The sequence below is a fragment of the Epargyreus clarus genome, unplaced genomic scaffold, assembly GCF_041222505.1.
Source record: "Epargyreus clarus isolate Ecla_fem2 unplaced genomic scaffold, WU_Ecla_fem_2.2 ptg000029l, whole genome shotgun sequence".
Lineage (NCBI taxonomy): Eukaryota > Metazoa > Arthropoda > Insecta > Lepidoptera > Hesperiidae > Epargyreus > Epargyreus clarus.
Window position 1 is genome coordinate 6,991,341 of NW_027332235.1, and position 18,778 is coordinate 7,010,118.

An 18,778-nucleotide genomic window follows, 5' to 3' on the forward strand; every position below is an offset into this window, starting at 1 on the left:
GTCTAATTTTGTACGGCTCTTTGTTTTGAGCGGATCTTGTAAAAACTGGTATTATTTTAGAATAAATATATATTAAGAAGAAAAACAGATGGTTTCATTTCATATCTATTTATTTATATGGTTTATAGTATAATCTTGCTACAAAAAAAAATAAAAATATGCATGTCTGTATTATAATAATTCCACTTTTTTACTCATAAACTTCGCTCGAAATTCGGCGAAAAACAGATTTCGCGCGCGAAGCGAGTTACATTTTCAATATTTTTTGTGACCGTATAATGGAGTACAATTTAGTATATTTTATACTCTTACATAGATACAACATTTAAGAATACTATAATAATTTTATCCATGGTAAACAAGTAACCAATTTTTAAAAATAAGGCTAAACACCTCAAGAGGTTCATAATTGGGTACTTGACAGTTATAACAATAAAATATGAAATATGTTGGATTCATCGGTTGTTGACGTGCTCGGGCCACCAGGACGAGCATCGTCATTGACATCTTCTCGGCCTTCCGGTTATACCACAATTGCACTTGTTTTTGTGCTCATCTCTTAAAGGCACCCAAAATTCATGGGTTTTTTTCTCTTCATCATCTTTTTGTAATAAATTATTATCTGCAATAAAATGAAAAATTTTATACTTTTTTCGGGTAAAAAAATTTATAAGTGCTTTTATTTTTAATTTTTACCTTTAATTATAATGTCGGCAACTAATGATGGTAATTGTTCCCCAACAAACCAGATAAAATCGTATTTTCCGTCATTTATGGTCCAACCGGAAGCTTGAGGCGATAAAGATGTTGGATATTTTAAATATGCATTCCTCCAGAACTTTGTTACGTAACGAACTCGTAGTAAATGCTGATATAATTCAGCTTTACATGGTGGTAGGCTTGATGGGTCAAAATTACGGAATCTTTTTCAAAGTTGTCATCTGATTTTTTGGACCGGTAAGTGTTTGAGAACAGTTGGAACCGAACTGCATTGACGTTCCAAGAATCACGAACTCCGTAAATATGACAAATTAACTTTTCTAAGATCTTAAAGGTCTCTTCTAACAATTCTTCATCATCTGTTATAATATTTTGACACGCTGTCTGATACTGTTCTGATTGCTCTAACAGTTTGAAAGGCCGAAGTTTACCTTTTCGGAAAAAGGCTGGTGTGTAGTCGCATCCTGTGAGGGCATGAAAGCACGGTAGCGCTTTCGATAAAGAATTCCCAAGAATTTCGTATATTTGATTGACGCTTATAAATCGTTCGTGATTCTCGACACCCAAATTTATCCAGATTTTCAGAGATGCATTCAAATGGTCCATGTTACCAAGAAGTATTATTAAAATATCTGTGTCCGAGCAGCGTACCACAACTTCGGCATCAACATTTATTTGACAAATGTGATATATTATTCGTGAATCGGCCTCTTCATGTTCTTCGCAAATCAATGAATCTTCCACAGTTTTAATTACTTTATTATTTTCAACCCGGTATGAATAGCACTTGTTGAAGTTCACATAAATTATTTTATTTCCAATAATAGGAGCTATTTCATCACCAGCCCAATGATCAATAAAAAAATTGACAAGGGCTTCCTTAAAATTAATATTTTTCAGTTCAGCCACAAAATTATGTGGGCGGATTTGATTGGGCCCGATTGTAACTTGGCTCATTAATTCATCCCGACGTGTGCGCTCAAAATCTTTGATTGATGGTGTAAAATATTGATCGAAGATAACATCGACTCGATTAGATTTAAATCGTAGTATCATGCTCAGAATTTTTTTAGATAAAGCGTCGAAGGTTACAGGTACTTCTTTCATCAAGTGTAGCATGAAGAAACCATCTAAAATAGCTACATCAAAACACGAAGGTGGCTTATCGACCTTATCACTGATTTTCTTTTCAATTAATTTAACTAATTGAGATTTATCAGTTTTACAAATACTGCCATCTGCGTGGCACATTGATGTTGGCACTGGTGTCAGTGGAAACGTTAAAACCTTCTCAATATCAACTTTATGAGTTAAGGATATTCCCAACATTCTCCCAAATAAGTCCCGTTGCATTCTCAGCTCTACAATTTTATTTCCGAGAGTTAATTTTTTTTTTCGGAGCTTCAGCGAAATTCTGTATTTTATTCTTTTTTATAGGTTTGTCAAATCTACTTCCATCTACCGCACATTCAGTAATAAATTGCTTTCTTAATGCATCACCACTTTCTTCGATGTTCAGGAGAAACTCTGCTATTTGTTCAGAGACCGGCTTTCCAGTAGCTATATTGTAAAGATCATCTTTGTTTAAATCTGGATCGAACGGATTACAGTTTATTTCCAAAATATCGATGAATAGGGCAAGTTGATTTTCAAAAATTTTAATCCGATTGGGTTGTAAGTCTGCGGTAATGTCTTGTAAGTATCTTAATCCACAAAAATCGAGAACATGGGAGATCAAAGCAGCCCTTATACTATGGCTTTTTGACCAGCGTTGACGTGCAGCTAGCGAATTTGTGAAATGTGCAATGCCGCTGAGACGTTTTGCTGCATCAGCATTTATTGTCTGTTCCAGCGTAAGGTCTATTGGTATTCTTGAAAAAGATTTGTCTGTTCTTTTAATACCAAAACATCCTGATTTGAAGTCCTCCTCAAGTCCTGGATGTGTTTCCTCTACACTCTGCAAATTGTCATAATACTTAACACACCACCGAGCGTAGTTTGGCTGATTAACCATAAAAAATAAATTTGTGATTTTTGGAATTATATGCTTAAACATTTGAAAATCACCCAGGCGTATACTTCTCGATAAAATGACGTAATAATTAACTAGCTGGATGTAGGTCATGTAGAACTGAGCAGTTTTACCATGATCACCTTGTCTTGTTTTATCTACGAATTTTTGATAGGAAGAGAGCAGCCGGGACAGTTCCTGATTCGGTAATAATTCAGCAGTTGTAGTCGAATGGGAAACTGCAAGATCTTGATATTGTAAAAGGTCATCAAAGATTTGTTCTTTCAAAAAATCGCGTTCCACTTGTTTTGTTTTTAAGAATTGGTCAAAATGTAATATTTGCAAACCTACAGCCATTAACGGATGCAGACGTTTGCACCGGTTAAAATGTTTCCCTTCAATAATTCCGTTTACAGAGCCAGATGCTATAATTTTACTCTCAACCATCATATGTGATAATCCACACTGATTGATGAATACTCCAATAGCTTTAAAAAACGCCATCATCAGATGAAATGAGCCCAGATGAATGAACAGATTATCAAACTGTGGAGCTTCTGTTGACTGAATTTTGAGAGCTATTTTAGCAATGGCCAAATCATATGTTACTTGGACATATTTTTGGTCACATTCCACGCCAACTTGTTTAGCCTGTATCATTGTTAACTTTACTACTGACGTCTCAGTTGGTGACAAATTAATTGGATATTTTTTGTTTTGGAGTATCATCCTGTATAATTTTGCAATTAAATCCCGTCCACATTGGAGTGTTTGGCACATGGAGAAAGAGTGAAACCATATGTAATAAATCAATAGTTTGTACTAAAGACCAAGTACTTGGAATATTTTGCTCGATGTTCTCAACAGGTGTTAATTGATCTAACATTTGCAATCGGGCAGAAATCGGAATAAGTTCAGGAACAATGGCTTCAAAGGTTCGTCTCCTTTTTACTGGTGGTGGTAACTCGTCAGATTGATCACTTGTAGAAGCGATAACACTTTCATCGAGAGAATCATTGTCAACATTTTGATATATTATCCCTACAGTGTCATGCAAAGTTTCTTTCCCATTGAGCGTATCTACGTATCTGTCAAAGTTATCGAAGTTGACACCTGTGCATAACGATGATTTCCGAGTAATGTCAGGTGGACAAATTTCAGAGCGATGTACGGATGAATAAGTTGCTTCAGTTTCCAGCTCCTCCAGTGTAGTGTAGTTACAACAATGTCCAAGACGATTAAGAATGTTGATGATTCTTCGACTACTTGTAAGAGTTTTAACAGTCATGCCGAGAGTAATATGTTTTGATTGTTTAATTGTGCCATTGGTTACACAAAAAATTATATCAGAGGCGATTGAGTTGCATAATCGAGTACAGTTCGCACCATTTCTGCGACGAATATCTTTACCTCCTGTTGTGTATGTGTATAGTACAGTATGCATGTGTGCGTGGCTGCGCCCACCACCACCGGTGTTTCACGAATATACGACAGTGCGTTAATAGACAGCTGCCTTTTCACTCGCTCCCTTGTCCGCATATTTATCAGTGGCGACGATTACCCGCGTTATAAGAAAAAAAATTGCAATGTCGAACGTTCACTTCGGAATTTTAAATAGCTTCGACCATAATGTGCAAACGTGGAAAACATATAAAGGTCGCATAGAGCAGTACTTTATTGCGAACGATATAAATGAACAGTCAGACGCAACGGGAAAGAAGAGGAAGGCGATCTTGTTGAGCGCACTCAGTGAGGGTACGTACCGGCTGGCAACGGATTTGGCGTTGCCTAAAGAGGTCCAAGACGTGCCCTACGAAGATTTGTTGAAAATATTAGACGGCCATTTCTCTCCAAAACGCATCGGGTTCGGTGAGCGGCATAATTTTTACGCCGCCGTTCAACACACTTGCGAGTCGCATTCACAATGGGCTGCAAGACTGCGGGGATTAACGGCACATTGTGGCTTTTTAAACGTCGAAGAGACACTTCGGGACAAATTTATAATGGGTATGCGCCCAGGACCTGAAAAGGAGAAGCTGTATGCTGTGGATCTGAACGACCTTTCCTTAGCGAAGGTCGTGGAGATGGCGGAGAACCTGAGCTGCGCGCGTGCCACGGCGGCGGCCGCCAGCTCGGCCGGCCCCGCCCCGCCCGCGGCACCCGACGCGCAGTTGTACAAAATCTCGAACAATGGAAGAAGTGCAAATGTAGGAAAAGTGAAGTGTAGTGTGTGCGGGTTTAACAATCACCGGTCGTCCGAGTGCAAATATAAAAACTACGTGTGTAAAAAGTGTCATGTAAAGGGTCACTTGCGTAAAATGTGCACGAAGGTAAATTACGTGGAGGCGGACCGCGTTGACGAAAGTGACGATGACGGTAAGATTTATTATATTCGTTCATTCAGGGGCGAGCCAATGGTGGAAACAGTTTCGATTAACAATATTGAATTTAAATTCGAAATTGATAGTGGATCAGCTGTGACGGTGATTTCAGAAGGCTATTACAAAACTCATTTCAAGGATGTGCCGTTATCATTTACGCGTAAACAGCTGATGACATATAACGGCAGGAATATCTGTTGTATAGGTGTAATGTGTTTACCGGTTTGTTACGCGGGACAAACTAATCAAATCTCATTTTATGTTGTTCGCGATGGTGGACCGCCGCTTCTAGGTCGGGACTTCATATCTAAATTTAAATTACATCTAGTGCCAATTAATTATTGTCAGGACACAGATTTGTGCGTAAGAGACTTAGAGCGACAATTTTCTGACTTATTTTCGAGTAAATTAGGAACATTCAAGAAATATAAAATTAATTTAGTATTAAAGGATAACTCCACACCCGTTTTTTGTAAAGCTCGTCCAATAGCGTTTGCATTACGCGATAAAGTTGAGAAGGAAATCACTAGATTAGTCAGTTTAGGTATTCTAGAATCAGTGGAGTACTCTCCTTACGCTTCGCCGATAGTCCCAGTATTAAAACGTGACGGAACTGTGAGGTTGTGTGCTGATTATTCGGGTACAATTAATAAACAATTACTTGTGGAACAATATCCGCTTCCCACTATAAATGAATTGTTTTCTAAAATACATGGGGGTCAACAGTTTAGTAAACTTGATTTGTCCATGGCGTACAACCAATTTGTATTAGATGATGAATCTAAAAATATAACTTGCATCAATACAAATCGTGGGTTGTATAGATTCACTCGTCTTGTTTTCGGTCTAGCCAGCGCACCGGCTATATTTCAACGCGCCATGGAAGGGGTGTTGTCGGGTATAGACGGGGTCCTCTGTTTATTGGATGACATATTGGTAACTGGTAAAGACAAAGAGGAGCATTTAGAACGATTGAAAACAGTTCTGTCGCGTTTGCAGGCGGCGGGGCTTACGTTGCAAAAGGGGAAATGTCATTTTTTTGAAGACGAAGTTACTTACCTAGGATATATTATTTCAAAAGACGGATTAAAAAAAGCGCCTGAGAAAATTAAAGCTATGATAGAAGCCCCGATACCAAAGAATGTTAATCAATTGCAGTCATTCCTAGGTTTAATTAATTATTATAGGAACTTTGTACCGAATGCGTCCAGTGTGCTATGTCCTTTATACGACTTATTAAAAAAAGGCCGTAGTTGGAGTTGGACTAATGCTCATAATGAGGCTTTTGAAACCATTAAAAAAATGATGACCTCAAATCAAGTTCTTGCACACTTCGATCCACAAGCTAAGCTCATATTAACTGTGGACGCCTCACCAAGTGGCTTAGGAGCTATTTTATCGCAAATAGGATCGAATGGTGTGGAGAGGCCTATTTCGTACGCTTCGCGAACTTTAAGTGCGGCAGAAAAACGGTACGCTCAAATTCAAAAGGAAGCAACCGCTATCATATTTGGGGTGCGACGATTTCACCAGTATTTATATGGTAGGTCAGAACCGTTTATTCTGCGTACCGACCATAAGCCGCTAATTACGATATTCGGACCGCACAAAGGGATACCCGAGATGTCTGCGAACAGATTGCAACGGTACGCTTTATATCTCAGTAATTACAATTATGTAATAGAATATGTTCGTAGTAGCGATAATAGTGCCGATTATTTTTCTCGCTCTTGTTTACCTGCTGCCTCTCTCGCCGCGCGCCCGCAGCCGATCGGCGCGGGAGGGGCGCACGGGTCGGATGCGGCCGCCGCAGCGCCCGCGACGCTCGACGGCGAGTGCGCGAGCACTGAACAGTATGAATTTAATTGCGATCCGGCTACTTACGTTTGTTTTGTCGTAGACGGCACCATGCCGATTACTTTAGATAAATTGCGCGAGGAAACGAAAAACGATGCGGTTCTTAAGCGTGTAGTGGGTCTAATTATGAATGGTTGGCCACCGAAATTAACAGATTTGCAGATAAAACCGTATTACTTGTGTAAATCTCAGTTATCTTACGAAAATGGTTGCGTAATGAGAGGACACAAAGTGGTGTTACCCGAAAGCTTGTATGGGACAGTCTTAAAAGAGTTACATTCTTCACATTTAGGGATTGTAAAAACTAAAGCCGAAGCTAGGTCGAGGTTCTGGTTTCCGGGGATCGACCAGGCTTTAGAGAGAATGATAGGATCATGTGAAGTATGTATCCAATTGCGCGCCTCTCCCCCGCGGGCACCGTTGGCCCACTGGGAATTCCCGCACCACCCTTTCGAAAGAATACATATAGATTTCTTAGGTCCGTTTAAAGGGTGTGTATACCTAGTAGTTGTAGACGCACATACTAAATGGGTAGAAACTTACAATATGAATAATAGTACAACGTCAGCAGCAGTAATAGAGAAAATGTGTGATTTCATGTCGAGGTTTGGGGTTCCGCAAACAATAGTGAGTGATAATGGCACAGCCTTTAGTTCTCAGAAATTTGAATTGTTCTGTACGGCCAATGGTTGTTCACACCTTACATCGCCGGTTTATCATGCGCCCAGTAATGGTCAAGCAGAAAGTTTTGTGAAAGTTATAAAAAAGGGTATTAAATCGTGTTTGCTATCGTGTCGAAATGTAAAGGATACGCGATTAAAATTACTTAGGTACCTAATGGACTATCGAAACTCTGTTCACTCCGCCACTGGTTTGTCCCCGGCTCAAATGGTTTTCGGCCGTAAACTTAGGTCTAGAATAGATTTAATCAATCCGAAGTCATCGACACCTTCGTCACCGTCCGTGTCTAACCGTGTAAGTAACCAACAGTGTATGCAAAATGAAAAGTTAAATAAAAAATTATCAGTGAAAACATTTCAACCGGGCAATCTAGTACTGTATAAATTGTTTTATGGTAAAGGTAATTTTTTATGGGAAAAAGGGATAGTTGAAAAAAAAATAGGGAAAGTATTATATTTAATTAAGAATGTTAAAACATTAACTTGTTATAAAAGACATGTAAATCAATTGTTGTTGTACAAGGGGACACCTAGCAATGTTTGGGACAATGCCGGGGAAAGTAACAAACCTGAGTCGCGTTCTCGGCCTAACTCGCCGGGCCCGTCGGTACTGCCTCCGTCGCCAGTACGACCCTGCTCACCGCCATCACCAACGATATCATCGACACCATCAACGCCGCCGTCCGCGGTACTGACACGTCCCCTGTCACCACTGCCGACCGCAATTTCGATGGCTCAGTCACCTGGGGCGTCGCACCCTACTTCATCCCGGGACTCATCGCCTGATGTCATTAATACCCGTATTCGAGGGAGAAGAGCAGAAATTTATAAGCCTAATGAAACGTTGTCGTCGGGGGAAGGCGAGTATGAGAGTGATGTGACGACTGGCGAACAAGCAGCTTCACAAAGAAGATCAGCCTTGGATGACGCAGAGGATGAATTTCACGAGGCTGAGGAACAGGATGACGGTTAGAAGGTCGAACCGACAGGGTTGTTACGTAAACGCCCTTAATATGTTTAAATGGTATACTTCAACCACTAATAATAATTGTCAAATTAAAGGGGGAGGAATGTTGTGTATGTGTATAGTACAGTATGCATGTGTGCGTGGCTGCGCCCACCACCACCGGTGTTTCACGAATATACGACAGTGCGTTAATAGACAGCTGCCTTTTCACTCGCTCCCTTGTCCGCATATTTATCACCTCCAATCAACGTTTTAAAAAATCGATCTAGTTTTTCAGGAATGGTACATTCACTGTTAATTAAATCACGTGGCTTGATTTTTGATGGTCATTCCAATTTGTCCATTTTTAAAATGGTGTTCCGTAGAAGTAATGCAGCTTTATCAATGAGCTCATTTTCTTCGAGCCTCGTCAAATCATTATCTTCTAATAAACTACTCTCATTATGCATGAAATTTTTTTTTTTATTTTTTGAAATAATTTTAATTGATTTTTTAAATTGTTTCAATACTTTCTCCTCAAGATAATGATTTGTCATTAAATTTACATCTGACTGAGACTGAAGCTTCAATTCATCATTGTATGTATCACAAATAGAAGATAACAGCAAACAGTTTTTACTATTGATAACTTCTTCCTCTATTAATGATTAAATTTTTTTGAAATCACACTTCGATTGTCATGCCAGGGAGTTTGTGGATTATCAGCAATAACTTTATTATAATCATTTAAGTACCCCAATTCACACGAATGATGGTAAAATATAATTTCACTTTTTGACTGTAAATTTTCTATTCTGTCCAGCAGCTCTTGATTATTCAATTTTGTCATCCATTCTGCTATTTTTTTATAAATTTTAGCATCATTTGAAAAATGTAAAGTTTGTTGTTTACCTTTTGTTTGCTTGCGATCTTTTCCACAAAAAAAACAAACTCGTTTGATGTTTGAATTTGATTTTGACGGATTTACCTCAGTATCAAGCTCAATAAATGCATTAGAACTGTCAATTTCTTGAATATTTACTTCTGTATGTGGATTTTGAGACGTATTATCGGACAGAGTTTTGCTAACATCTGCTGTAGTTGATATCGAAGTTGAATTAGATGTGCTGGGAAGATTTACTGTTGATGAAAAATTAATTTCAGATAAATTGCGATATTTTGCCATAAGAGCTGTAAAACTATTGTAACAATTTCTGTGATAACCGTCAGTGTCATTAATTTGCTCTGGTAACTGTACACTATCATATTTAAGTTTAAAATTTACACGTATTTGTAGAACTTCTTTACACTTTTTCAGTTTATCTTCTACAAAAGAGATTATTTTTCCATTTCTGTCCTTACAAAAAACACACTTCAATTTTTCACTAGCCATTGTAACACAATTTCATTAAAAACATTAAAAATACCGGCAATAAATGCATCGACGTGACTAAACTGACGCCATCTTGACTACAAACAGCTGTTGTCGTCTATCTCGCTTGCGCGACTAGCACGTGATTGTCTGCACTCCTCCAATATGCCCAATCACTTTTCAATTTTAGATCGATCTGGCCGAAGGTGTTAACAATCGAATTATTGCTTGGCAAATTAAATTTGTGTTTTTAGTTACTTAAATAACATCATATTAAAATTTCAGCCATACTAAAGTAATTCGAAAAAAAAAAAAAATTGCATTCAAAATTGGCGCTTGGCACAATTAAAACAACACTAAAAATGCCTGGCAATAATAGATTCATCCTGCAAAAAGTCCAATAAAAACAATAAAAAAAAAAAACTTCTTAAAATGATTTGAAAAATTGATATTTTACCTGTACAGGTACGATGCGCACTGATGAGCGCAACCACTGTCGCCAGCCAGATAGCCCGTATGATGTCCGGGAGAGTGAGAGAGAGAGCATATCTAAAAACTGGCCTACCTGAAATTCTCTCTCAAAAACGTTGCCAGCTCTTAGACGATAAAGAGATATTAGTACGAATGTACTAAAGAGGTAGTGGTACTTGGTATTATTCACTACGCAGAATATGTACTTGGTAGTGAATACTACCAAGTAGTATTCACTACCAAGTACATATTCTGAACGGAAAGAGCAACGGTCTTCTGTTTCTGACTGGACCATGTGATCGGTCCTCGATTCATCATAAACAAATATTCTGCAGTGGATTTACATATATCAATATCATTAGCAAAATCTGAATCTGAATATCCAACAAGATCCTTGCTTTCTCCACTGTACTTTATACACAAATTCTGACTCTTTATTAAATATCTAATTACACTGCAGCTTGACCTTCATCTCTCTTCATTTAAGTTTTTTTTTTTCTCTTTTTCCCCTGTGTCCCTTTTCGACTATACTGTGTTCTTCTGAGGATAGTATATGCGATACCCTTTCACATCTTCCTCCTTTATTATCCCACTTCCTACTTCTTTCCTTTGGAATGTGTATATTCACTTCTGCACCAAAGTTTTTCAAATTATGCATATTCAATGTTTTACCAGTCCATACCAAACAGAAAAAACGGATGCTGTCTTTCTTTATGGCTCTTTCTCGTTCTGATCAATACGAACACCGCTATATTTATCGCTTCCGCCCATAGTTTCTTAGGTAAATTCCTCTCATGAATCATTGTCCTTGCCGCTTCTACTAATGTTCTCTCTTTCTGCTTTCCCGTTCTGTTCGGGGGTGTATGTTACTGTCGTTTGGTGTATTTAACCCTTTATTGAGAATATTTCCTTCACACCACTGTTCACAAACTCGAGGCCATTGTCACTCCTGAATATTTTCACTTTGTTTTCAGTAATATTCTCCGCCTTATTTATAAAATTCTCAATGCAATGTTTGATCTCATCTTTTGTCTTCACCTGAAGTTTGAATAATCATCTTTTAGAATGACAAAGTATCTTGACTCGCCGACTGACATTTCTTCCATGGGACCGCAGATATCAGCATGAATAAACTCGCATGTCTCGGTGCTCTTGTGTTTTTTCTATGCATTTTACCGATCAAGCAACTCTCACACTCAGGCTTTGTTGTTTAACTTCAATGTTGTTTTTCCTTAAAATATCTTTCACGTAAGTAAAGTTCTGATGCGCCAACCTTGTGTGCCACTCCGGTCTTCCGGCACACATTTTGCAGTACTCGCGATTTCACAATTACTTTTATAGCGTTAATCCAAATAATATGAGTTTCCAATTCTTTCCGCCACCGCACAAAGCTCGTCCGATTTGTAAAATTGACAACTGCTGTCATTTGTCACAATGACATATCCTCATTCATTTCTCTCGCAGAGTCTGAGCAACCCAATTTGTCAAAGACGCAAACACTTTTGCTGCTGTGCTTAGACCGAACGGTAGGCAAGTCATTTGTAACAATTGATGATTGTGAGTTAAACACAGGAACCGTCTGTGTCCGCTCACGATTACGTGAAAGTACGCCTGAGACAAGTCTATCTCGCACATCCCATCCTTGGGCTGTAAAAAATCGGGTACTCGGTAGACGTTTATTAAGCGAAACTTGTCTGTTATAACATATTTGTTTAGCGTGGACAAGTTGAAGATGGGTCTGTGAGACCCGTCGGTTTTTGGAACCAAAAACATTTCCGAAACAAAACTCGGGGCAGGCTTGACTATCACCAACACACTCTGATTCCGCAATTGAATTAATACCGTTGTCATAGCAGTCGAGCGTGCGTAAGATTTGGTATTACTGGAGGAGGTTCGAGATGGGTATGGTACCCTTGAATTAACTTCAGGATGAATTTCGAAGCACCTAATTTTCTCCACCCATGGAGAAATAGACGTAATCTGCCTGCTATGAAAGGTTGATTGGCAAAACTTACGCTTTTTCCCGCGGCTGTTGATCTCAGAGGATGGTGCAGGCCTTTTTTGGCTGCCTTTATGATATTCCTGTGGCCTATTATGATATCTTCCTCCTCTTGGGCGAAAGGATCCTCTGTAATTATTTAATAATCCAAGGCGAGGGTCAGCATTGTTGAGCCTTTGCCCTTGTGAAGGTTCACTTTTAGAGTAACCCTGCGAGGGTTGATTAAAATGGGCAATATGCGTTGTAGCATAACCTCCATGTGAAATATCCTGCGAGGGTGCATTTGAAATATTACCTGCCGCTGCGAGGGGTGGTGTACAGGCTTACTCGGACCCGCTTGCGTAACAACTCTGCATTAAATAGATGTTGACTCGAAGGTGGAATCTTCCTTAAGGCAACCTTAGTTAGTGGGTCTCGTACAAAATTTATTATACCATCTCTTCTCATTTGAATTATTTCTGCTCGGTGACCACATATATAGTAACTCAGACGATACTTTAAAGAAATCGCCTTTCAAAAAAAGTTCATTAACTTTTTCATTTCAATTTTCAAACGTGAATTCGGAACTCGGACACCGTTCCAACAAACTTCGAAGTGAATTTTGTAAAGTCTCGCGTTGTTTAAAACACAATATGTCATAGCAGCATATGCTTTACTGAAATAGCTAGGTGACGTAGGGAGTCATAAGCTTTAACCTCATTAACCTCTAGATCTCCAAGGCCCGGTGAACAATTATATAACTTTTGTAAAAAGATATACAAAATATTATCTAAGTCATTTTCATAAAAAGGTGTTGGTTTGTATAAACAAAAAGTTCAAAATATAAGCTGTCCAACAGCAAACAGTCGCGAGCCTAGATAAATGACTGCATGATCAACTGTACCTTGCGTCTTGTGGACGGTCGAAGCCCAACTTAGGATTAATGGCAACATTCGTCTCTCAGCAGTACCATAGCTGTATTTCACTGGGAACTGTATCGATATCGGTTTAATGACGTGCACACCATTTGAACCGAAATCGATACGGACTGACGGGATGTCATCCGTGTGTAATTGGTTTCTGCGAAAATTTGACGAGATAATTTCAGTGATAAAACCCATAATGCCATTCACTAAACCTATCGACACATCAACGACCTTAACATCACTTTAGCCCCTATGAATATTTTCAGTTCGGAAGACTTTCGGAAAACTTCCGGTTTTGTTAACATCATTAGGTATCACATAATCTAAGTCCCTGTTACCTAGATCTCGAGTAGAATCAATGAAAACTTTTGGTCTCCGTTGTGCAGAGCCGAGTGTCGGCGGAGCAAGTTCGAAAGAGTAAGTATCTATAAAATAATTTATTAATCCTGGCGGTCCTATCAAGGATAATGGGAAACTGTTATCAAATTATTGCATTGTCATCGGTCCTATATACGTGTGCAAAGTTTAAAATTTATCTAGCTTCAAGAAACGGATGAAAATTGAGCTCAAAGGTTTCAGGAAATCCTAAGAAGTTAAAACTAACAATGGGAAAACAGGGGGAGGAGATAGAAAACCTTCTCTTGCATCTAAAAGACAATATCGACAAAATCGACTATGCCGGGAAAAATCATCTAGCGGGGCGTCTAAAATATTTTGTCAGAAAATGGAAGAATTATATGACTCCAAAATACATGAATATTTTAATGGGCATGTCGATCCTATTCAAACGGAAGCCTCCGTTATGTCTGTGTGGGTAACTTACATTATTATTATTATAATATTTATTTATTTTACACTTAACATTTCACATTATTATATTTCATATATTTATTATATATACTATTTACCTATTTACATAACACTGACATGCACTACATATTCACATACATACATACATTCATAACACATTCACAATTATAAAATAAATTAAATGGACAGGCATCGCCGCGCGACACTAAGTAGTTAAGAAGACACTGCACGGTGCCGTATAGCTAGACATAGGCGCGAGCGCATCACCGCGCTCGCCACGCCGCCTCGCCGGCATCGCCAGTCGACCCAATACCGTCCGACGCGTTACCTGTGCCACTTGCTAGTCGCTTTTATATGTTCGCTTCGCGCGCGTATTTATTGTTAATATTGTTTCTTATGCCTAAGACTTTCTCTTGCTATCGCTTCTTCTTCCTTCTATTTTTGTGTATACTGTGTATGTGTGGAACTGAATAAACTGTGTCTTCTATCGTTTGTGGACTTTTATATTTCGTAGAACTATTAGTAGATAACACCATCATTCACCATCCCACGCTACAAATTGGTGACCCCGCGCAAACACGTGCTAAAATGTCCAGTGATAGCGGATCCGACACAGCGCGCTCACAAGTGAACACACGGCCACGTCGTCCTATCAAGATGGCGGAACGCGTGAAGTCGACCGAAACCAACGCGATTCACCTGAAAATACCACCATTCTGGCCAGAAAAGCCCTCCATATGGTTCGCCCAAGTAGAGGGTCAATTTAAGATCGCCAACATAGTGGACGATGAAACAAAATTTCACCACGTGTTCGGTAACCTGGATCGGCAGTACGCCGGTGAAATCGAGGACATCCTAACCGGACCGCCTAGCTACGAGAGACTTAAAAGCGAACTAATAAAAAGACTCTCAGTGTCGCGTGAAAATAAAGTTATGCAACTTTTAATGCACGAACAACTTGGCTCACGGAAACCGTCACAATTCCTCCGACACCTCCAACATCTTGCCGGCCCCGGCATGCCACATGACGTTCTGCGCACTATATGGACTAGCCGTCTACCATCGGCCATGCAACCCATAGTCGCATCCCAAGCCACCCTCTGCCTCGACGCTCTAGCTGATCTCGCAGACAGAATATACGACCTCGGCACCCCAGCATGTCAAGTAGCGGCTACATCATCGATAACCACAGCCCCCATCGACTTTTTAATGCGTGAGATAGCCGATCTGAAAAAACAGGTCAGTGAATTGACCATACAGGTCAACCGATCGCGGCCCAGACATCGAGAGATGGGACAACAACACCGATCACGCTCACGGTCACAGCGGTCACTCTCAAGCTACCGCCGGTACCCCATTTGTTGGTACCACCAAAAACATGGGGCCCACGCAAAGAAATGCATTAAACCGTGCGACTTCATGGCGGGAAACTCCCAAGGCAATCAGTAATGGCGACAAGTGATTGCCACGCATCAACGGGTCGCCTTTTCATCACCGACCGCACCCTGGGAGTGGAGTTCCTGGTCGACACAGGAAGCGATCTGTGCGTCTTCCCTCGATCGGAGCTCCGGCAGCAACGCGCGAAGACCGACTATCAATTGTGTGCGGCTAACGGTACCCCTATAGACACTTATGGTTATCTTGAGCTTAAACTCAATTTAGGACTCCGTAGAGATTATGTGTGGCGCTTTGTCGTGGCCGACGTCACAAAGGCAATTATTGGCGTTGATTTTTTGTCACATTATAAGTTAATTGTAGATATAAGTAATAAACGCCTAGTCGATAGTTTAACAAATGCATCAACTGTAGCCACTATCGATGCAACAGGTAGATAAATATATAGGTTATATGTTAAGGTTTTGTCTGTTAGTACAAAATATAAAAATTTATTGTCAAAATTTCAGAGTGTCGTGCGGCCTGCAGGTACACCACATACACCTAAACACAACACTATACATCACATCCGCACCGCTCCAGGTCCTCCAGTGTCATGTGCACCTCGGCGCCTCGCACCTGATAAACTGAAAATTGCCAAGTCAGAGTTCGAGTGTATGTTAGCGAATGGGACTGCTCGACCATCTGAGAGTCCCTGGTCGTCGCCCCTCCACCTAGCCCCCAAAAAGGACAACGGCTGGCGTCCGTGCGGCGACTACAGGATGCTCAACTCCAGGACCATCCCTGATAGGTACCCCATTCGGCACATCCATGATTTTGCTCACAATCTATCTGGTTGTAAGATCTTTTCCACTATCGACTTAGTTAAAGCTTACAATCAGATACCAGTATTTCAGGATGACATCCAAAAAACGGCAATCACCACACCGTTTGGACTCTTCGAGTTTCCGTTTATGACGTTTGGTCTGCGGAACGCTGGTCAAACATTCCAAAGGTTTGTTGACGAAATGACTCGGGGCCTAGAATTTTGTTATCCGTACCTAGACGATTTCTTGGTATTTTCCAAAGACGAATCAGAGCACGAGGAACACCTTCGTCAACTCTTCACCAGGATGGAGGAATACGGTGTACTCATCAACACCGCCAAGTGCGTCTTCGGCGAACGAGAGGTAACATTTCTAGGCTACCACATCTCCGAGCGCGGCACCAAGCCTTTGGAAAGTAAGGTGCTGGCCATCAAGGAGTTTCCGCTCCCTAAAACAGCAAGGCAATTACGCAGATTTCTGGGCATGGTAAATTTCTACCGTAGGTTTATTCCACATGCCGCCCAAATCCAAGCACCGTTGAACTCCTTGTTGACCGGTTCCATCAGAGCTTCGCAGCTCGTCGACATACACGGCGACTCGTTGAGAGCATTCGAGGAGTGCAAGGAGAGCTTGTGCAATGCAGCAATGCTTGCACATCCAGACTCCTCCTTAGAACTAGGATTGGTTACAGACGCCTCCGATACTGCCATCGGTGGAGTCCTACAACAACGTAGGAATGGTCACTGGGAGCCTCTAGCATTTTTCTCACGCAAGTTGAGTCCGTCACAAACCAAATATTCACCATACGACCGTGAACTCCTTGCCATCTATGAGAATATAAAATATTTTCGACACATGCCAGAGGCTACCCATTTTACTATTTATACAGACCATAAGCCGTTGTGCTTTGCGTTCCACGAACGTAAACATAATTGCACACCGCGTCAATTTAGACATCTGGATTTTATAGCACAATTCACAACGGACATTAAACACATATCTGGTAAGGACAACATCGTTGCTGACACGCTCTCTCGCATAGACGAACTGTCATTGCCAGTTAACTTAGAAGAGCTAGCCAGAGAACAACTGACAGACCCGGAACTAACTGAGTATCTATCAGGCGATAGTTCACTTCGCCTTGAACGGATGAGTATTCCTGGGTGCCGCACGGAATTGTACTGCGACGTCAGTACACCGACGCCCAGACCTTTCGTCCCCAAAAATCTTCGTCAACAGGTATTTAATTGCCTTCACTCACTCAGTCATCCCGGTCCCAACGTTTCCACCAAGCTCGTCGCGCAGCGCTTTGTTTGGCCTCTCATGCGTAAGCAATGCCGTGAGTGGTCCAGGTCATGTTTGAGTTGCCAGCGCACCAAGGTAAACAGACATGTCACATCACCTTTCGGTACATACGATTTGCCTTCGGCGCGTTTCAGACATGTCCACCTGGATCTGATCGGCCCATTACCACCTAGCGGAAATTTTCGGTATTGTCTCACAGCCGTCGATCGCTTTACGCGATGGCCGGAAGCTATACCGCTTACCGAAATCACAGCTGAGACGGTAACCAAAGCGTTCATAAGCTGTTGGGTGTCGCGATTCGGTTGTCCCACGGACATTGTAACCGACAGCGACAGACAATTTGAATCAGCTTTGTTCCAGCAATTGTCCCAGTCCATCGGTTTCCATCACCGTAAGACTGCCGCGTACCACCCACAGTGCAACGGCTTGGTGGAACGATTCCACCGACAGTTGAAGGCAGCTATTACTTGTCACGCCGACGTGAGATGGACCGAATCCTTACCCTATGTTCTTCTCGGCATTAGGAGCGCCTTTAAAGAAGATCTTAACTCTTCTTCCGCTGAGTTAGTCTATGGTGAGCCACTCAGACTCCCCGGCGAATTTTTCGGTCACAATGTGCCAAATTATACGACCGACATCACAGACTTCTCGGCGCGCATGAAGTCCTTTGCCGAGAAGCTACATCCCGTCCCAACCCAACACCATTCAAAGAACAAAATCTTCATGTATAAAGACCTTGCCACTTGTAGTCACGTATTCCTAAGGGAAGAAGTGTTACGTGGTTCACTTCAACCGGCCTACACGGGACCACACAAAGTTCTGAAGAGAGGTGCCAAGACCTTCAGAATTCAAATAAAAGGGAAAGACGTCACAGTAAGCATAGACCGATTAAAGCCAGCGTACTTGCTGTTTGACGATTCAAACGCCCAAGCAAGCTCTGATTTTCCTTCCGATCCTCCTTCTGAACCCGATCCTCAACCTCCTATCCCAATTCCCAAAGACTCCTTTCATACAAAGACGACACGCTCAGGAAGACAGGTACGCTTCCCTGATTATTATCGCCCGTAGACACGGTCTCTGGAGGGGAGTGTTGTGGGTAACTTACATTATTATTATTATA

The 18,778-nt window shown here is 40.9% G+C and overlaps 1 protein-coding gene across 1 annotated transcript; it reads left to right on the forward strand.

Annotated features, from left to right (window-relative positions):
* The first annotated feature begins 14,740 nt into the window (after nucleotides 1-14,740).
* Nucleotides 14,741-15,977, forward strand: LOC140754574 (uncharacterized). The gene has a single exon (XM_073089619.1). It carries the CDS (start codon nucleotides 14,741-14,743, stop codon nucleotides 15,599-15,601), a length of 861 nt encoding a protein of 286 aa, XP_072945720.1. The 3' UTR covers nucleotides 15,602-15,977.
* The last annotated feature ends 2,801 nt before the right edge of the window (nucleotides 15,978-18,778 follow it).

Bases quoted from the DNA above. Each gene is read 5' to 3' on its own strand.
- LOC140754574 (XM_073089619.1), top strand. From the start codon at position 14,741: ATGTCCAGTGATAGCGGATCCGACACAGCGCGCTCACAAGTGAACACA.